This window comes from Falco peregrinus, chromosome 13 (genome assembly GCF_023634155.1).
Source record: "Falco peregrinus isolate bFalPer1 chromosome 13, bFalPer1.pri, whole genome shotgun sequence".
Taxonomy (NCBI): Eukaryota; Metazoa; Chordata; class Aves; order Falconiformes; family Falconidae; genus Falco; species Falco peregrinus.
In genome coordinates this window covers 13,787,296-13,806,191 of record NC_073733.1, presented here as the reverse complement: position 1 = coordinate 13,806,191, position 18,896 = coordinate 13,787,296, and the positions used below count along the sequence as shown (strand labels likewise).

Here is an 18,896-nt window from a genome sequence, read left to right as displayed (position 1 = left end):
GGATATGCAACCTGCTTTAATACTGACAAAAAAACCCACATTGGGCTGGATGGACAAAGTATTAACATCACAAAGAACTTCTGATAAATGTTCCTAATCAGTCACACACAGTCTACACTAAAAAGGAAGAATTGTTTAGCAAGTTAATTTAACCCTGAGCTTTATCATGACTGTCTTTCATTATGGAAATTGAAAGTTACCATGCAAAAGAAACATAAGGGAAAACAGACACAAATAAAGATGAGAATAAGCAAAAAACATGAAAATCAGAACTCAAGATTTCAGCCAACTAAATTCAGCTTTCAGTAAACAGCAGCAAAAGATGCATACAGACCTATAATAACTTCTTCAACCTTTTGCTTAGCAAGCAGCTCCCTCTTATTCTGCAACAGGAACTCGATGTGGAACAGGGTAATTTTTCCAAAGTCAGGTGAAGATTCAAATCGTTCAGGAACAGATTTCAGAAAATCAAAACCAACTGATTCCCTATTCACACAGATGCATTTTTAAGAGGCTGCATAAGAAGAGCTGTTAATTTTCCATTCTAAAGAATAACATTCACACCATACAGCATGTTTCTAATTAATGCTACTGGCACACAATCACACTGAGTGAGTCAAGGTATGAATTTACTGCAGTTCATCTTTCAGTAGTAACTTCCTATTAGCACATGCTTGTTCCACAGTATTCATAAGAGTTTACTCCTCACAATGAAAGAGTAAGAATTTACTGCAAGATAGAAGCATATACATATATAATCATGACAGAGCATTCAAGAGCGTGAGATTTCATGTCTCAATTTATTTTGCAGTAACTTGTTCAACCTTATACTGTTTTTCACAAGAATGATTCTAGGACTCCAAATTCTCATTCTGAAGATTTATTAGTTAGCATGGAAGAAAGATATCATTCAGATAATTCCAGACATACATTAAAAATACATAGGGAAAACCTTAAAATAAGGCTACAGCATTGCAAATGGCCGCTCAACATTATTTCATACCCTGTTCTGCTGCTGCCATAATCTGTATCCCCTTGCTACAGAAAAGACAGGTTCCCCCTCAAAATTGTTTACCTACCTCTGGGAGTTTTCATTTAAGATAAAGCATCATTGTACAATAGATATTATTTGCTTACAAAAGAACAACTACAAAACCCAAATAGTGTTCACCCCACTTAGCGATGCTTTCATACCTTCCATGCTCCAGCAGCAGTTTGACAGTATTCAAATAAAAGTCTAGAGACATCTCATGATGCAGCAATTCTGAAACAGCTGAACAGAACACAAAGCAGTTGAGATTGTTTAATCAGCTTAATACACTTAACTGCTCAAATTACCATTCGCCTCTTACAGCTTCTTTGGGGAAAAAAAACAAATAAACAAACAATCAATCAAACCAAAATCCCATGCCCGCAGCAAAAACCAACACCAAATCCAAACCAATACATAAGTTCTAAACAAAAGGAAGAATAAAATATGTCTATTGTGCTTTGACTTTCACTGTACAATTACTGTAGTACTACAGAGAGGTGACAGACTGATAGACCTGGAATTCAAGCCCTCTGTCTCACATTAGTAGCACAAACTTTTGCCTCAAGCTGCTTTCCATCAGTGTCTCATCCTTATCCAGCAGGAACCATTTAAGACTGAGGTCAGTGTTCAGGCTGTGTGGTGGTATCACATTGCAATGGGAACTACTTAAACCTAATGCCTTTAACATCAGCTGTTGAATTAACTGGTACTGATAAGTAGGTATCAGTTTTAGGCCACTCAGATAAAGTTTAAAAATTGCTAGACCATGCTGGATGGTTAATATCAAGATGTATACATTTGTAGCTTCGATGAGATCAGAGAACACACAGGGACATGACTAAGAGTTGTTAAGTATTTATAAGGTAGCTGTGTACAAGTGCACAATACAAGATTTTAGTCAAATGCCTAAAACTTAGCAGGAATCTTTACTCAAAAGACAAAGAATTTGCAGCACATGGACACAACATTCTTTTCTGCCAGCCACGCAAGAAAAGACAGATACCCACTTATTAATTAACTTGCTTGAAAAACTGACTGGAGTCTTAGTGCTACTAGACATGTGCAGAGTTTTTTGATAGGTAACACTATGGCTTCACAATTCAAACTGCAAAACAGAAGCCAACTATTGCAATGTTAAGTTTTGAATACTGTCCACTTGAAAGCCGGCTGAAATTCGGAGCAATCCAAAGTGGACTTTCCATTCCTGCTAGTCTGGCAGCATTCAAACTATTTGTGAGCTCTCTGCAAGTTCCTTGTCTCATCCTACATTTATTTCTCAGAGCATTCGTTACATATCTGATGCTTTCCAACCATGAAGAGTACAAAGCCTCTCTTCCTTAAGATTACATTATTCATGGAAATAAATTTCTCCTGATGCATTACCCTTACTACACGAAATTTTCCCTGAAAAAACTTTCTTCTCCTCTCATGTCAACAGAAAAATCAGTTCTCTTCAAATGACAAGTTTGAGGAATAAGGAGAAAAGAGTTTATATGTCCTAGATAAACTAAACAAACTCCGTAACGCACCGACTGGCACTTGATGTCTCTTGGCTAAAATCTGCAAAGTCACACACAGAGAACAGCAGTGTTTCACAAGCCTTTCTTCTATGCTGACTGCATAAGAGACAATCCACCTTCACCCTTTCTGAGTAATCTTAGACATGCGTCTAAAATAAACCACACCTTTACATTGCTAGATTTTCACTGTCCTCAGTCTAACAAGCTTCCAAGTCTTCACCCTTCCCTATTTCCAGCATGTCTATTTAAATTCTCAATAAAGTCATGCTTAATTCAAACTTAAATCAGCACCTGGATAACTCCTCTGTGAACACTGACTACTATGTCTCATAGTCGAAAACCAAAAGGGCATTTCACTAATGAAGATTCCTCTAAAACATACGAGAAGGGGATTTTTTTTTTTCTATCTACAACTCAAGTCCATCTTCATGGATATGGAGTCATATGATCTTACTAAGAAACCTACACAGAACTGTTATACCTGAGTTGATATCTTCATCTGATGCTCCACTTTTAAGAAGAATTTTAACTTTCAAAAAAACCCCCGCTGGATGCATATTCTCCTGCACAATGAAAAACAATACGTTACTTGGACAGCTGTTTGTAGAACACGGATCCTGCGAGAGTCCAGCACATTCATAACACAGACAGATACCAGTACGTCACAGACACTCCACTACATTCTTCAGTTTGATTTTAATGATTGAAGCAACAGGTAGCCAACTGGTAATATTTTCTTCTTAAATGCAATGTTCATCTTCATTATTCATTCTTACACTGCCAAAAGGCCATGAGGACAATGAAAGCAAGAGATACAAGATTCTCAATTTGATGTGGCCCATTTTCAATACTTATAAATAGAAGATGAACAATACTGAATGATACAAACATTTCCTGTTTTTCTATGTGTGAACTGGCTGGCTTACTCTAGAATTAATGAGCAGAATTCAAAGTAGCTTATAATAATACAAAATTTAGCAGAGAACAACAATGGGAGCAAATGGAAATAATGAAGACTGTATACTACAGCCCTCACTAAAACACTGCACATTTCGGACTCCAGAATATTTTTTTTTCTAGTTTTCCATATCCTCACACAATATCAAAACATACATTACCAAAATGATGATAAAAACACTTTCCACCTCAAAAGCTTTTGTGAAAGTAAATACAATAAAAACTGCAAAGGGCTGAGATACTGTGGTAAGATGTTATTTGAATTATTAAAATACACTGCCTTTTATTCTGATCTCACCAGCACATGCATCATCATCTGTCTAAAAGTTTTAACAGCATGTAGAAAACTGAATCTGAGCTTTCATTTAAAACAGGATTTTATACTTAATTATACTTATTTAAGTAATTGTACTTAAAATTTGTTTTGTATGAAAGAGATAATGGAAATTTTAAAATGGTCAACCAAAGACAAATACAAATTTTTCAGATTTAAGTCACTCTAGCTAACCCAAAAAGACAGAAGCACAAAATTAATCCAAGTCTTTATATAAGAAATAGAATTTGTACTAGAGCAAAAGAACTCACTGTAGTGACTGCTTAGAGATACATGAACTTTCTTCAGGTTAGCTGGTATGTGTATACAGCTCATTTTTCAGGTTCCAGAAGAAATACAACCGTGTTCATAAAGTCCAATAGCTAAATTAATTACTTAAAATAAGACTGATGTAGCATGGCTACAAAGCTTTCAAAACTGAACTCTGTTTGGTGCTTGCTCAAGTATTTGTACAGGTAACAAGTTGTGGACTCAAAATGTAGCATGGACATATCCATTATAACCCAAAGCAAGACAAAAGGTCTGGTGCATAAAAAAACAGCTGCTATAAATCTCAGGTGGACCATGCTGTAGTTTATTCTGGACAGTTTTCATGAATACACAACAGAAAAATGTCAGTCATATCATTAACAGAAGACCTCACTGTTAATAGATTTGAGGCAGGAAGACAGCTCTACATCTGCATGCAAAGAAATATTTCTCTATAAAAAAGCTGGGAACACCAAAACGTGAGTATGAAAACCAAAGCAAAGCAAACACACCTCTATCTGATGTCAAGGATAACACACAGTGATCCATATCATTATGTTGATAAATGCCTGAGTTTTGTCTATTGCTCACCACAAATACAGTAAGACGTTACTACCTGATTTGCCAAGGTTATAGCTTTCAATGCCTTGTCAAGATACAGATTGCAATCCCACTCGAAACAGACTGTAGCTAACAATCGCAGCACTTTAGCCTGGAGAGAAAAAAAAACAGCAAGTTTGAATGCCTGAAGAGCAGGGGCTGGGGGCAGGGGGAAGAGCCACAGATGAACATACATACGAATACAAAAGACTTCAAAATTAAGGTCACAAAAAATAAAAGCTCCTTGAGTCAAAAGAATGCCTGCCTGGTATCAGACATATAGAGTGACTGCTCAGTTCTGAAGTATATCCAGTGTTCAGCACTACTATTCACACAGAACATGAATCAACTACAGTTCAGAGGAGAAGCCAAGGGTAGCAAGGAAAAAGAGATCTGGAAAAAACAGAATGAAAGAAGAAACTGAAGGAACAGGAGGTACAAACTTCACTGAGAGAAAAAAAAAACAACAAAAAGATATAAATGATAATAACCTTCAAATACATAAATAATTTATATAAAGAGGAAGAGATTAAAATCTTCTCCATATCCACTGTGGGTAGCAAAAGGAGTAACAGGCTTATGAATGACAAACATCTGTCAAATGACACAGATGCAATTGATGATGCCTTGAAAGAAGAGGAGGAAAGGAAGAAGCAATGGCCTTTCAGGGTCTATCTCAGCCTTACTTTCTATAATTTAATTTCTGTAAAATATTAGATTCGAATGTGATTTAAGGGCACCCATCGGTGACTGAACTCTCAGACTGACACTCATAGCAAATGACCTTGCAACTTTGCCAAATTTCATAGCAGAGAGTCCTAAAGAGCGGGCCAAAGAAATCACTGGTCAGATTTGGCACAGCAGAAGCTGATGATACAACAGTCACACTAACAAAATCCTCCAATTTGTAAACAGCAATTTCTCTATTTCTTACCCGCATTTCCTTGCCAACAGAATACTCCATGTCCATCTTCCCAATGTCATAACTCTGACTATCAATAAGCGAAAGTTAGAATTAAATGGGATAACAAATTCAGACATCTTCTGATACGTGCAACATTCCTGTTCTTTCCCACTTAACCAGTCAGAAACCACATAAATCATACAAACTAATCTCAGTACTCTCTCTGACCACAGAACAGAAAATTTTGTTTTCTTTCTACATCCTCATGTTAAAAATTGGACTCAATCACTTTCTTCAATCTGTTGCACCACCTTCTGTAACATCTTCTATTCAAGCATTTCAGTAGGCTTTATCAGTTTTAACTCTAGGGGGGTTGACGAAGCAAGTGTTCTCATTCTCACCTGACATATAATATAGTCATACACACAGGTTATACGTGACCTGGTCTCAAGATCACAGCAAATCAAGATCAGAGACAGAAACAGAACCTGGGACTCATGATTCCCCATTCTTTTTTGAAAAGTTAAATGACAGCACAAAGGACCACTCAAGAGAAAAGGCAGTGGTAATGCCACAAAACCAGATCTGACTCACAGCAAACGCTGTGAACAAAGAAGTGTTAGAAAAACAATAACTGGGCATTTGTTCTAATCTATTCTCAGTACAGTGGAATTTTAACCCACTAGATGGAGCTGCATCTCTTTCTCCAAATAATTATTTGCACTTTGCAAAGGTTTATTTCTTCCTCAAATTTTGTCATTGGGACTTGGTATTTCATTTTCCACAAGAATAAAATACAAAGTAATCTCCAAAGCACCAGCTGTAATTAATTTTAAGTATTTCTACAAATCCTCTTTAACAACATATGTGACGATAACTATTTTGAATTTGATAAGTTGAACAGATATTGTGCATTTTTTTCTATTTAAAAGAAAAAAACCCACAATTTTTCTGAGCTAAGGCTGTGACCTTGGCACGAGAATACTCTTCCCAAGAGCCTACGTTTTTTCTTCCTTAGTAGTACCACACTACTTATTTGGATCCTACCCAAACCATCTCTATTTCTTTTTCACCTTGATGTTTGTGTCTTTCATCAGTAAAGGACTTGCTCTCAATGAACATTTCCTTTATGAGAAATTAATGTTTAATATTTAATTTTTAAAACAAATCCATTGAAAACCAATCAGAAGAATCCACCTACTCTTTTCTGAAGTTTTCAGATCCCTTCACTATCACTTATGAATGGCACAAGAACTGGGAGCAGCCTCCTCACAAAAATAATCTCTTTGGAAGAAGTGTTAGGGAGAGAATTAATGAGAACCATGGAAAGACAATTTTCATTCCAATGACAGGAAAACAGATGTGGAAAGCAGGCATAAATGTTAGGCAGCAGAGCAAGACAGTCACCAAGTATCTGCTCAGCTAATTTTGTTCACCTAAAATTTTGTATTCTCACATTTTTAATCAAACCTCTATTTTCCCTTGCTCCCACTCCCCTTCACACATATTTTTAGATCTCAAAAGTAGGCTTTTATTTCGTTTGCTTTTGCACATTACCTGAGCCAGAAGGAGCTCTGTTCATACCTCTTCCATTCATAGGTTTCCACTCCAAAATTGTAGCAGAGGATTGACAGGTAACAGGTCTGCAATAAAAGACTCCTATAACATTCTTGTAGAAACAACATTAGATCTATGACACTCCAGTCTCAAGTTATTTAGAATGCTTTTTACTTTAAAGATATATCCACCATTATCACTTCTGACCTTATACAAGCAGATATTGACCGTGACTAAAATGGAATCATAATTGTGTGGGAAAGGGAAGCATCATTAACCAGTTGAGGTGTGCAAAACAGCAGGATTCTTGACACACAAGGTAGAATAATTCCTCAAGATACCAAACTGAAAGCACTAGAACTGTGTAAAGTAAACAACAAAAATTAAAACTTGAGAGGAAAACCTGCAATATTACAACTTGATTTTTTAAAAAAGACATAAAAGTTTTACACAGTTAAGGTAAGAAGACTATACATCTTCCATGGTAGGTTTCTTCCCGGCATGTCTCTTAGAGGTTAAAAAAGGATCATCCACATACAAGTTTTAGGAGACAACTGTTTTTGAATGCCTGGTTATTCAGAGCACTATTGCTTTCTGCTGTATCAGTCAGCCCTGACAATGTCTGTTCATAACAATTTGTCTTTCCTTTGAAATTATTTGCAGCTGTCATATGTTGTCCAAAGAAGAGACAGAAAAGTTTTTATATGCTAATATACTGCCAACACTTACAACTATTTTGCCTCTGCAGAAACTTTCTTTTCCAAGCATAAATGATGCTTCCTTCAAGTGACTACAGATTTCAAATCCTCAGGCAAGAATGAGAGAGGTAGCACAACATTTTGCTTCAAATTTATCATTTCATTACAATTCAGAGACAAAAGCACATTCAGTATGCATGAACAGAAATAATGATCACTCTCAGATGTGAAACCCTTATTTTTCATAAGTTCATTTGTGAATGATTTCTTTCCAGAACAGGAAGTTTACTGTATTGAGAGGTTTCATGCAAAGTGTTCAGCGTAATGCTGTAGGCGTACTGTGGCATGCCCCACTCATTTACCTGCATGCTTGGAAAAGAAGTATTTTAAAAGATAATTAAAATATTATTTCAGTGAATGACTGTGTTCCAGGCATCAAGTGTAACACTAAATATCCCAATAAACCTGGCACCTCTCTGAACAACAGGTGTTTGGAACAATTGTGGCAGTTCACCCTGTACGGCAAGAGTTCCCAGTTATGGTTCATAGACCACTGATGATCCACAAGCTGCAAATCCTCTCCAGCTGATCTGTGGTACCATACATGACCATAGCGCAAGCGCTCTGCAAGTGCTCTCTGGTACAGTGGGAGCCTGGAATAGTTAAGGACTGACTGCTACCTAGTAGTCCAAAAACTTAAAAGTCACCCAGCAACCAATAGCTCTTTCCTTTTTTCTCATTGTTTAAATACCACTCTTTAAACCACAAGTAAATTGTACCTCTCATGATCAGAAGCATTTTCCTTGTCTGCATCAGTGCTCCTGGTTTGTGAAGAGCATTCATCGTGAGAAGTTTAATAGAGAAGTTTAAGCAGAAAGTATGGGATTAATTTAAAATTAAATGAGGAACAGTAGTGCCAAGATCCCAGTGAGCATTTTCAACAATGCACAGTGGGAAATTCTGCTCTTATGATTCAAATCAAAGCTAGACCCCTGCAACTGACTTTGTCACTCAGATGCACTCAACAAGGCCTGCAGATCACAAAATCCAGTTTCAGTTTAAAATTTGTTGGAGTTTAATTGGTTAAAAGCCCATTACCTGTGCCACAAAGAGAGGAACAAAATGTTTCCTAAATATTGGGAAAACATTAAAGTGAGCAAATGAAAATAGACGTGAAGTTTATTCTGATATAAACATATCAGACTTCTATCTCTGCAAACAAAGAACTAGTGTGCATATGCTAGAGTTTGTTTTCTCTAGACATTGTTCTGTGATACAAGAACTACAGAGAACACGGTTTAGTGCAATGGGAAGCCTCTATTCATAGCTTTACAGTTTCATGAAGATTATTACTGAGGGCAGTGATAGACTTGCAAATCAAAACCTTAGTAACTCAGCTCTTCTCTTGTCCCATCTGTCTCCAGACAAAAGTTTACATGGGAACAAATGAGGAAGCAATATATAAGATGCAATATGTAAAATGCAGCTGGCATGCAGCTGGCATATTCAGTTTAGAAATCTTTTTGCCTTGCTTGCTGATTTGTCTTCTCTCATTCTTTAGGAAGAGTTTTATCATTCTATTTTGAATGATGAACTATGAGAAACAAGAAAAAAAATTAAGTTTGAAGAAAAAAAACCTGCTATTTTCATACAACATTTTTAGTAAGAAAATCTCAAAAAGCAACAGAAAAAGACCACAGAAGAGATACACAGTTCACAGTACTTTTCAAAATGTTTTATGGTATATGTCATTCTTTAATATATAAAGAGGAAAGCAGATTTTCAAAGTTTGGAATGATAAAGAAGGGATGATTTCACCTACCTCTCTTGGCAATTTCATCAACATATCTTTGCAGCGCTGCATGCACATAACCGCTTTCTGAAAATCCCCTTGAGCAACTGCCTAAGAAAGCAGTAGAGCACGCCAACAAGCTGTTAGTGAGCAACTTGTCTTTAAAATTCATTAAAAGACTGATTCTCTAAAATAAGACTTTGGTTTTTCACATTCAGTAAAGCTAGGTTTGGGATTAGATATCTGTCCTTAGAGTGCTACAATAATTCTGTATATTGCTATATATTGCCAGATAATAAAGACATCCAGCAAAACACTGCAGTCCTCAGGTAGCGTGAACAGGCTAGATGCATGGGACAAGTTCATTCAGATGTTAAGATGACACAACAGTTCAGCAAATCTCAAACCACTTCTTCAATAATTTAAGGTCCCCTTTTGTCTCCACGATCAAATTCAAACTTTTGGCCACTGCTTTTGTCTGTTTAGGGAGGCTCTTGAGAAATTTGGAGACAGTGCTCCCCTTCTAGATAGTGAGGTCAGTGATGCAGGCAACTATTTTTTCTCATATTTACACTTATATGTCTGTAATAAGTCTGTAGCACTGATCAAGCACTCAGAAACTTCAGTCAGGCACAACCATGCCTCACAAAACTTTGAATTTCTACATTACATACTTTGAATTATTGTAATTTGTGTTGTTGATCCCCTAGAAAACCTTTGGCAGGGTTTTTTTCAGATTTTTCTCATATTGTGCTAGGTGCTTTTTTTTGTAATTATCACCATGATTCTTACCTCATTGTATGATGCCAGAGACTGAGACTTTAAAGAAAATATCAAATGTCATAGATCTCAGTATTTCCAGATCTTGTAATTTTATACTGATTCTCCCACTGTTTAAAGCCTTTGTATGTGGAAAGCAGCATATATGAGGTCGTGGAAGAGAGGGTATTAATGTATAGAAAGATCTCTGTCTGATGGCATATAATATTAATAGCTGTGATGATGTTCAAGAGTTTGTAGAGTCATGAAAGTTTTAAGTTACAGAAGACTTCGCACATGTGGCTAATAATATCTACTTGCTATATATGAACGTTGGCTATCTGCAGCCATGATGAATACTACCATAATACTTTCAATCAGCCCAGCTGCAAATACTAGTGCAGTATGATGAGTGTTCCAAAGTGACTAGTCTTGCTGTGTGCGTTACATGAAAGCAGGGTGACCTGAGCTCTATACCAGCCCTATCCCCCTTCTTCAGTCAGGCACAGGCCACCTGACACGTTTATGATTCAGAAAGGCAGCTGTTTGTTTTATTATCAGCCACACTAGCCAAATCATAAAGCAACAAATCTGAACTAGAAGATATAAACACCACAGCAGAAATGACTGCGATAAATTAGGCAAATTAAAAACCATTAAATGATTGCAACACTGAATGCAAACACGAGATCTGCTATCTTACATCTAAGTGAAGGAAATGTATCCCTCAGCAAGTCTTCAATGCCAAGCATTCATACAACTAATAACTGGGTCAGAGTTTCCCTCTACAACCCCAGTGACTTATAAGGAAAACTGGGAAGAACACATACTGATTCAGCCTGATAAGAGAGTACTTTGAAGAGGTTCTTCTCCACATCAGCTTTGTGCACATGAATATCTGCTTCACCATCGCTCCCCTTAAGTAACTTCGCATACAGTTTTTCTATACTCTGGAAAACAAAGTGTAGGTATCAACCAAGGAACTTACAAATAGGTGTGTTTGTAAGAAATTACAACTGGAAAAGAACTTACATTCATGGCAATCTCTAGAAATTCATCAGCAAGATCTGCTTTTCCGATATCTATCCACCCTTTCCCAGTTTTCATAGACATCTGAAGGAGAAAACAGGTGGCTTTGTGAAAATATAGTCACTTTCAAGAAAAGCAATGTTAGCTCTCTTTGATGTACATATCTAATATAGGAGAGGGGTTTATCAGGTCTTCGATTCCTGACATGCACCTCACATGACTGAATCAAGTCCTTAACACTTAGATGCAGCACAAGGCTTATGGTGCCCTACCAGAAAATAAAATAAGATACTAAAATAAATGAATAGGCTGCTCATACAACATTTTACCATATGACAAAGATGGGATGCTAGCTGCACTGTTCAGAAATTCCTAACTGCACTGGCTCAGCAAGGTGTCCCCTGTGTTTATAAAGGCCCCCTTCAATATACATATTCCCCAGAACTACAGGTATATTTCACTGCCTTTGTAAAGCAACCACAATGGGGTTTTAAGGTTTCCCTTGGTGATCAACTGTACTTCATTACTCACCCACCATTAGCCTTACCAAAATCTGTCTTCGAATAGTTGCCTCTGGAGGATCGCTGCCTTCACAAAAGCACACCAGTCTGCAAGCAACAAACCGTACTGCAAGAAAACAGTGCATTTTTTTTTTTGAAAGTCAAGCCCTGCCATATCTGAAAGATTGCTTGCCATTTTAAATTACAAGAGAGAAAAATTTGAAAGCTTCGGGAGTCAAAGCAGTCTGATTTTTAGCCAAGCTGCTTAAAATTGCTTTTTAGGCAGTAAGAAAAAAAATATATTCTCACCAAAACACCTATTAAACACTTTAAGTTAAATACATGGTATTCAAAGACTTAATTACATTGTATGTGCTTACAGTAACATGTCTTCAGAGCCTCAAAACAGCCTTCAGCAAAATAGGGAAATGAAGTTTAATAATCTTGACATTTCCAAAGTAAAAAGCAAAAATATTTTCAGGCCTTCCTTATACATCAGGGATGGAAAAGACACCACTTAATGTATTTAAAATAGCCTCTCCCTGGCCCTTCAGCTGTGATACAAGATCTGAGAACATTACGCTCTACAATTACTACTTATTTTGTGTAAACTTAACCTTCTCCCTGTACCTGATATAATTTATATGATGCAGATTATACATAATTTTGACTATAATCCCTCAAGACAAAAATGTGGGCCAGATACTGCAGTCCTGCAGGACCACATAAAGACCAGGTTGAGGGAAAAGACCAAAAGCTCACTTCTGCTTTCCCCTGGCCCTGCTCCTGGCTCCAAGCAAACCCACCAGCTGTATACCCAGCTAAAACAGGGAAGTAAAAAGAGGATTTTGAGTTTTTCTGTATGTAAACATTGATGGGACAGTTCTATTAAAGAAACATTCTCACTTGATATAAATTAAGATATAGACAACTGTCTAAAATTTACATTTGTGTTATTTCCATACATTTTTAATTAAAACCATAGCATAAGAAGGCAAATTACAGCTTTCTTTGGTTACATCACCTTTTTACTGATGCTCTGGCATGGAAAAGGGGGCGGGGGTCGACTGTCTACGCCAATTCTGTGTCTCAACGAGATCACCATTACACTAGGGTGCTCCTTACTGAACTGTTTATAGAAGAACAGCTGTATATTTTCCTCTGTCTACACCCTATAGCTGCAAAGATCCAAACAAATCTACAGCACTACATATATGCCTGTCAGCAAAATTTTTCCTTTTCATGCTACAGCACACAAACACATTTAAGAAGGTATAGAACACATACATACATTTAGCTCTTTGCTCATCATTGACAATGCAACCCATGTGTTTGGTCACAGTCCAGTTCCACAGGTTTATTGCACTCTCTTCAACCTGAGTAGGAGAATTCCATCAGATTAACTGGATTTGTGTCAATATTGAAATTTGCTACTGGAAAAGGAACCTTCTGTCATGGGGATCACAGTAATGATCTGTCTGGATGTTTGCACAACTTCCTTTTACATTGGAGTCAGGGTGTGGGTTTTCCAAAAAACTGTTAACATGATCCCACAGGGAGATTTGGGATAGTGACCTGAAAACAAGCACACTGAATGGACTAGCATTTCTTCAGCTAAAAGTATGCATCATTCTTTTCTACAGATTCATCATTTCAGAAGATATATTCAGTCTTATAAAAGACTATTTCATATCTTCTAAAGACATGAAAGCACTTCCAAGACAAAGCAAGGTAAGAGAACATGACTGTAAATCCAGGGCTGACAAGACCTGGAACTAAAAAAACCTAATTAATCATATGACCAATAGCACATATGTTACATCATCCATCATTGCCTTCAGCTGCAGTGTGAAATTATGCATAACAGTGAATTCTGTAAGTGGTGGTGGATTATAGAAACTTTCAAATATGTTCCTAAACAAATCCCATTAATCTGTCATATTACTGCAATGTCCTAACCTATGTTTCTATCAAGTCCTTTCCCAAACTTATCAAAACATGACCTCACTTCATCGCAGATGGACAGGGTTTCTCACAGATACAAAATCTGTGCAACAGCACATCATCATGTCCAAAACACAACTGACTCACTGGCAGCTTTCAGAATACATCACATACATCTTAAACAGGTGCTGAAGAATTTGAAGGAATTGGAAAAGAGCTGTAAGAATTGTTTCAGGTTTGAAAATATATCTATACCAACGCTTCACCTTTTTTGCCTATCAAGAAGAAAACTAAGTAGCTTGAATTACTTTAAATACCTACCTACATCAGGAAACTTCTGATGTTAACAAAGAAAGCACAAGGGCTACTGTATATATACTATGGTTAAAAAGATGATGCAGTTCTACCTAAAGACAAGAAGCTTCTTTAACAACCCACCTTGAAGGGTTGCACTTCCCATCACTTCAAATCCTAGTTTCCAGGATAGATCTTGCCTACAAATATACTCTTGCCTAAGTAGGAGACATTTCACAGGCCCTTTTATTGGACATCAGATTACAAATTAATGATTTCTTTAAAAATAATTTAGCCCAACTTATCCAGGAAGAATTGAAGGATACCAGTTTCATGCTCCTGTATTTCTCTACAGACTGAGCATACTTTCCGCCATGGACACTTGCAAGCCTATCTTGCTTCTTGTCACAAATTTAGGACTTTCAGAATCAGTCTTCCTTAGATGATAATCACTATGAGTTAAATCTCTCTTCAAAATACAAACTGTGGAGGAAAAGGTTGGCCTGTATCTCAACTGGGCCTGTTTTTACGCCAGATGCATATATTACCCATCAGACTTCTTTTTGAAAAGCTTTTTAAAGCAGACATTTATTACAAGTACTGCTCTAGAAGAAATACAGAAGGAAAAAACTCCTAAAATTAGAAACATTATAAACAACCCCCTAGTTCACTTTTATAACATATGAAAACGAGTACTTCTCACGCTGATATTATGTACTGGGTTTATCAGGCAAAGGACATGCTTCCTTGTTTTCTTCTTCCTCAAATATCTGCAATCCTTATCAGAATCCGTGTACAAGATGAGGAATGACCTCTTATCTGGCCCTGTACCCAACTCTTAATGCATCAGCACTCCATGCTTACATTTTTATGTGAAATTACGATTAGAGGCTACTTGAAAATTGAAATAATAAAAACCGTTAACATTACTAAGCCACCAGTAAATTTTCCCATTATGATGCACTTTTATACTTCGGATCATCCTTTCGCATCGACTTTTCAAACGTAACATTTCCCACTTTATTTTGGAATTTCATGCTATGGGGTTAAAAGATGAAAAGCTAAACTGTTTTGTCTACGTCTCCATAGCGCTGCAGTTACAGGTTCAGCTCCACCGCAGCTGATGGGCAGCGGGACCCCCGCCCGCAGAACAGCGCCAGCCGCAGCCACCAACCTGGGCCAACGGCGCCGCCTGGGGCGCAGAAGCGGAAAGCCCCGCTGCCTCCGGCGGGCCCGAGAGGGGCACCGGGCCGGCGGAGCGGGGCTCTGCCCCAGCCGCGCCCCCATCCCCCTCAGAGATGCTCCCCGCCGCCTGGAACAGCTCCTCGGTGAGGGCAGCGATGCGGGACGGGGCCTCCTCCCTCAGCAGCTCCTGCACCAGCCCTGTAACACAGGAGAGGGGAGAGAGTGATAACAGCCACCCCCAGAAACTTATCGGGAAGGCGGCCCTCGCCCCACGGCAGGCGGTACCTCGCACCGCCTCCCGCCGTGCCCCCGCCATGGCGGCCGCCGCCCCGCGCGCGCCCCGTGAGGCGACCAGAGAGGAGGCGGTGCGCGCGCCGCGCATGCGTGCTTCCAGGCCCGCACGCGCGCCGCCGCGGAGCATGCCGAGCCCTACGGCACGGCCGCGCCGAACCCAGCTCTCCCGGTGACACCGCGCGCCGATTGGCCGTCCGGAGCTACCGCCCCGCCTACCGCCCCCGAGCGACAGGCGCCGGGGCCAATCGGACAGCGCGGCGGATCGGCCTCCCCGCTGGCCGTGCGGTGGGCGCCGCGGCCGTTCTGGAAGGATCCCGGGAGCAGGGCCCGGGCGGGCGCAGGCGATATGTCGGGGCTGCTCCACACGACGCTGAGCGGGCTTAACAGCGACTCGTACTGCGAGATCAGCCAGTACCGCGACCAGCACTTCCGGGTGCGCCCGGCGGCCGGGCCTGAGGCGTGGGGGTAGGGGCGGCGGGGCCCGGGCGGGAGCGGGGCCCGGGCGGGAGCGGGGCCCGGGCGGGAGCGGGGCCCGGGCGGGAGCGGGGCCCGGGCGGGAGCGCCGTTGCTGGGCCAAGGCCGTGCGAGCAGCCCGCGAACGGGAGGGCACCGCGTCTGCGGGGCGGCGGCAGGTGCCCGCCGGGGCCTGGCGGCAGAAGTGGGGCGGCAGGCGTGCTCACCCCGCTGCGTGCTCCCCTCTGCCCTCAGGGTAGCAGGCAGCTGCAGGAGAAATCCCTGAAAATTTCCTCTACGCTCTATGTTGGAAACCTGTCCTTCTATACCACCGAGGAGCAGATCCAGGAGCTCTTCTCCAAGTGTGGAGATGTCAAGAGGATTGTCATGGGGCTGGACAAGATCAAGAAAACTCCCTGTGGTTTCTGCTTTGTCGAGTATCCTTTCTGGTGCCCTGTTACCCTCGGGTCCTGGGTGGTTGCCACCTTTAGTTCCTCTTTGTGCAGCAAGGTTAGCTGAGGAGGAGGGACAGTCAGTTGCTTTCTACCAGGCACTTCCCTCCCACCCTTGCTACTTCACCACTGCTTTAACTGAGACAGCAGTGCCATAGGCAGAGAGTGCTACCACTGCTGTATTTCCTGGAGGTGGCAAAGAGCTCCTTTAATTTGTTACTTTCGTTAATGATTTTAGGGCCAAAATCAGAACTGTTACAGTCATCATTCTGAGGTCTTGTATGGCCAGAGCATGGTCACTTTCTTACCTTAACTTTACACCTGAATGAGGCAGCAGAATAAGCCATGGCGGTATTCCCAAGTACAGGGTACACGCTTGTACAAGTTGTACCATGAGCTGTCTTTGCAAAGCTCTTGCGAGGCCTCTCCCTCTTGTTCAAATTCAGTCAAGTTTCAAATAGTACAAAAAGACGTATTACAGCTTTCTTGCCGTTAGCAAGGCTTTAACATGTTTTGTTTCATCTACGTGTGGAATAAGTGCTCCAAAACTACTTCTTGTCTGTGCAGGTACTAACATTAATCCTTTCAGTTTAGAATCCTTTCTGGGTGGGAGCTGGTTTTAGCTTTGATTTATATGAGCACAGTTTCTGATCCCGTAGAGGAGAGCAGAAAGAATAGAAAAGGCTGGAAGGCAGGGTTTTTCTGCTTCTCAAATGAAATAGTTGTCTTTTTTTATTTTCCTTGTACCCAACAAAATATCACACTTAGTTCTCCTTATAGTATGCTTCAGATACTACACAAGAGCAGATGCTGAGCACGCAATGCGATTTATCAATGGCACACGACTAGATGACCGCATCATTCGAACTGACTGGGATGCAGGGTTTAAGGAGGGGCGACAGTATGGAAGAGGAAAGACTGGAGGACAGGTGAAGACAATACCACTTCATACCTTGAATTTGATCCCCCTAAGACTCTGTACTGCTTTGCTAGTTTTGTCTTATGCAGACCAATGTGTAAACTGTAAAGACCTGATAATGAGCTTTAGTCACTCCCAGGTTGTTTTGGCGACTGATGCCTGGTTAAAAAGCTAGAAATAGAACTTAAGGCCACATATCCCACCATGTAAGCAGAATGTTCCCTAATCCAAGCTAGTACTCTTAAAGAGATGCCGAGTTTGAATGGAGGGGGACAGCAAAGCTGCTAGGCCAATCTTACAAAGCAGCACTTTGCCCCAGTGCGAAGGTGAGGTTCCTTTGCAGATTTCCAGGGTGGAGGGGAGGAAATGTTTGGGAAGCCAAGCCTGGCAGTTCAGAAAGCTGGACTACAAAGCTGAATGAAAATAGTTTGGGGTCTTACTTGCTTCTTGTCTAAAAAGACCTCAGCCATCAGCTATATGCTAATTTGTCATTTTCACTACCGTTACCACCTTTTTGGGGGATTATTTGAAGAGATTTCAAATGAATCTAAGTTGTTCTAACCTGAATTCCAGTTCCCCAGCAACTGAGCAAGGAGAGGGTGATGATTCTGAAGTCTAGCAGGAGTCAGGCAGTGCAGGGTACTAACATCTGTGTTACTGTTCTGCCTCAGGTGCGAGATGAGTACCGGACAGACTACGATGTGGGAAGAGGTGGCTTTGGCAAGATCATTCAGATGCAGAAGGCAAATCATCAGCCTGCAATCTATTAATTGCCTCGTGGGTCCTAGCTCGTAGAGGGCTTTGTCCTTCCAGAGCTAGCCCTGCTCTTGCATTTTGGATTGGGGTAGGGAGTGATATCCAAGTTCCAGCAAAAGGTGACCCTCCTTAGACTGTGGATATACATGTATTCATTCCCCCTTCCTTCTGGGCTAGAGATGATGTTCTGTGTTGATACAGGGCAACAAGGGAAAAAAAAAATGGACAGCTCTGCAGGATTCTGGGTAAGAAGAAATGCAGCATGTCACACACACCTTGTGCTATGACACAGCTAAGCAGGTGGCGTCCTCCAAGCTGTGACTGCAGCCATGTTTGCTCTCAAATGGAACTTCTTAAAAACATACCACCATCGGAGCCATCCAGGTGTCTGGGCACCTTATGGGGATGCACAAGATGATTCAGGTTTCTAATTTACAACCTCATCAGCTTCCAAAGCAGTATTGCTGTTTGGATGAGAGAAGTGGAACAAGGTCTTATCATCCTTGGAGGTGCTTGTCTGCACATCTAGCCCTTGGGTTGGTGAGGGCCTGCAGAGCATTTCTCTTAATGATGCCCCCAGTGCTGCCTGGCTTTTTCAGATCCTCACTGTTCAGCGTGATTTTGTTAAAAGTTTCTTTTAATTTTTTAAATAAACAGTTGTATTGGG

General features: G+C 40.3%; 2 protein-coding genes across 9 annotated transcripts in view; one reads left to right on the top strand and one right to left on the bottom strand.

Moving 5' to 3' along the window:
- Positions 1-15,776, bottom strand: part of TEX11 (testis expressed 11) — a 33,040-nt gene extending 17,264 nt beyond the window's left edge. For all 8 annotated transcript variants that reach the window (XR_008749633.1, XM_055817742.1, XM_055817737.1 and 5 more), the window contains exons 1-13: positions 15,641-15,776; positions 15,345-15,553; positions 13,224-13,308; positions 11,980-12,059; positions 11,436-11,516; positions 11,234-11,353; positions 9,675-9,755; positions 7,155-7,240; positions 5,628-5,685; positions 4,710-4,805; positions 3,035-3,116; positions 1,195-1,273; positions 335-486 (exon numbers count right to left, since the gene is read on the bottom strand). Coding sequence is in view for 7 of the 8 variants with exons in the window: in XM_055817742.1 (XP_055673717.1) it covers positions 335-486; positions 1,195-1,273; positions 3,035-3,116; positions 4,710-4,805; positions 5,628-5,685; positions 7,155-7,240; positions 9,675-9,755; positions 11,234-11,353; positions 11,436-11,516; positions 11,980-12,059; positions 13,224-13,308; positions 15,345-15,553; positions 15,641-15,776 (1,345 nt within the window). In the remaining variant the exon portion in view is untranslated. The remainder of the gene's footprint in view (positions 1-334; positions 487-1,194; positions 1,274-3,034; positions 3,117-4,709; positions 4,806-5,627; positions 5,686-7,154; positions 7,241-9,674; positions 9,756-11,233; positions 11,354-11,435; positions 11,517-11,979; positions 12,060-13,223; positions 13,309-15,344; positions 15,554-15,640) is intronic.
- A 171-nt stretch (positions 15,777-15,947) lies between these two features.
- Positions 15,948-18,896, top strand: NCBP2 (nuclear cap binding protein subunit 2). Its single transcript, XM_055817747.1, has 4 exons — positions 15,948-16,082; positions 16,358-16,539; positions 17,345-17,483; positions 18,145-18,896. The coding sequence occupies exons 1-4, from the start codon at positions 15,996-15,998 to the stop codon at positions 18,241-18,243; spliced, it is 507 nt and encodes a 168-aa protein (XP_055673722.1). The 5' UTR covers positions 15,948-15,995; the 3' UTR covers positions 18,244-18,896.

Coding starts and splice junctions, on each gene's coding strand:
- NCBP2 (XM_055817747.1), top strand. CDS start 15,996: ATGTCGGGGCTGCTCCACACGACGCTGAGCGGGCTTAACAGCGACTCG. Junction 16,540..17,344: donor TGTGGTTTCTGCTTTGTCGA/GTATCCTTTCTG, acceptor AGTATGCTTCAG/ATACTACACAAGAGCAGATG. Junction 17,484..18,144: donor GAGGAAAGACTGGAGGACAG/GTGAAGACAATA, acceptor GTTCTGCCTCAG/GTGCGAGATGAGTACCGGAC.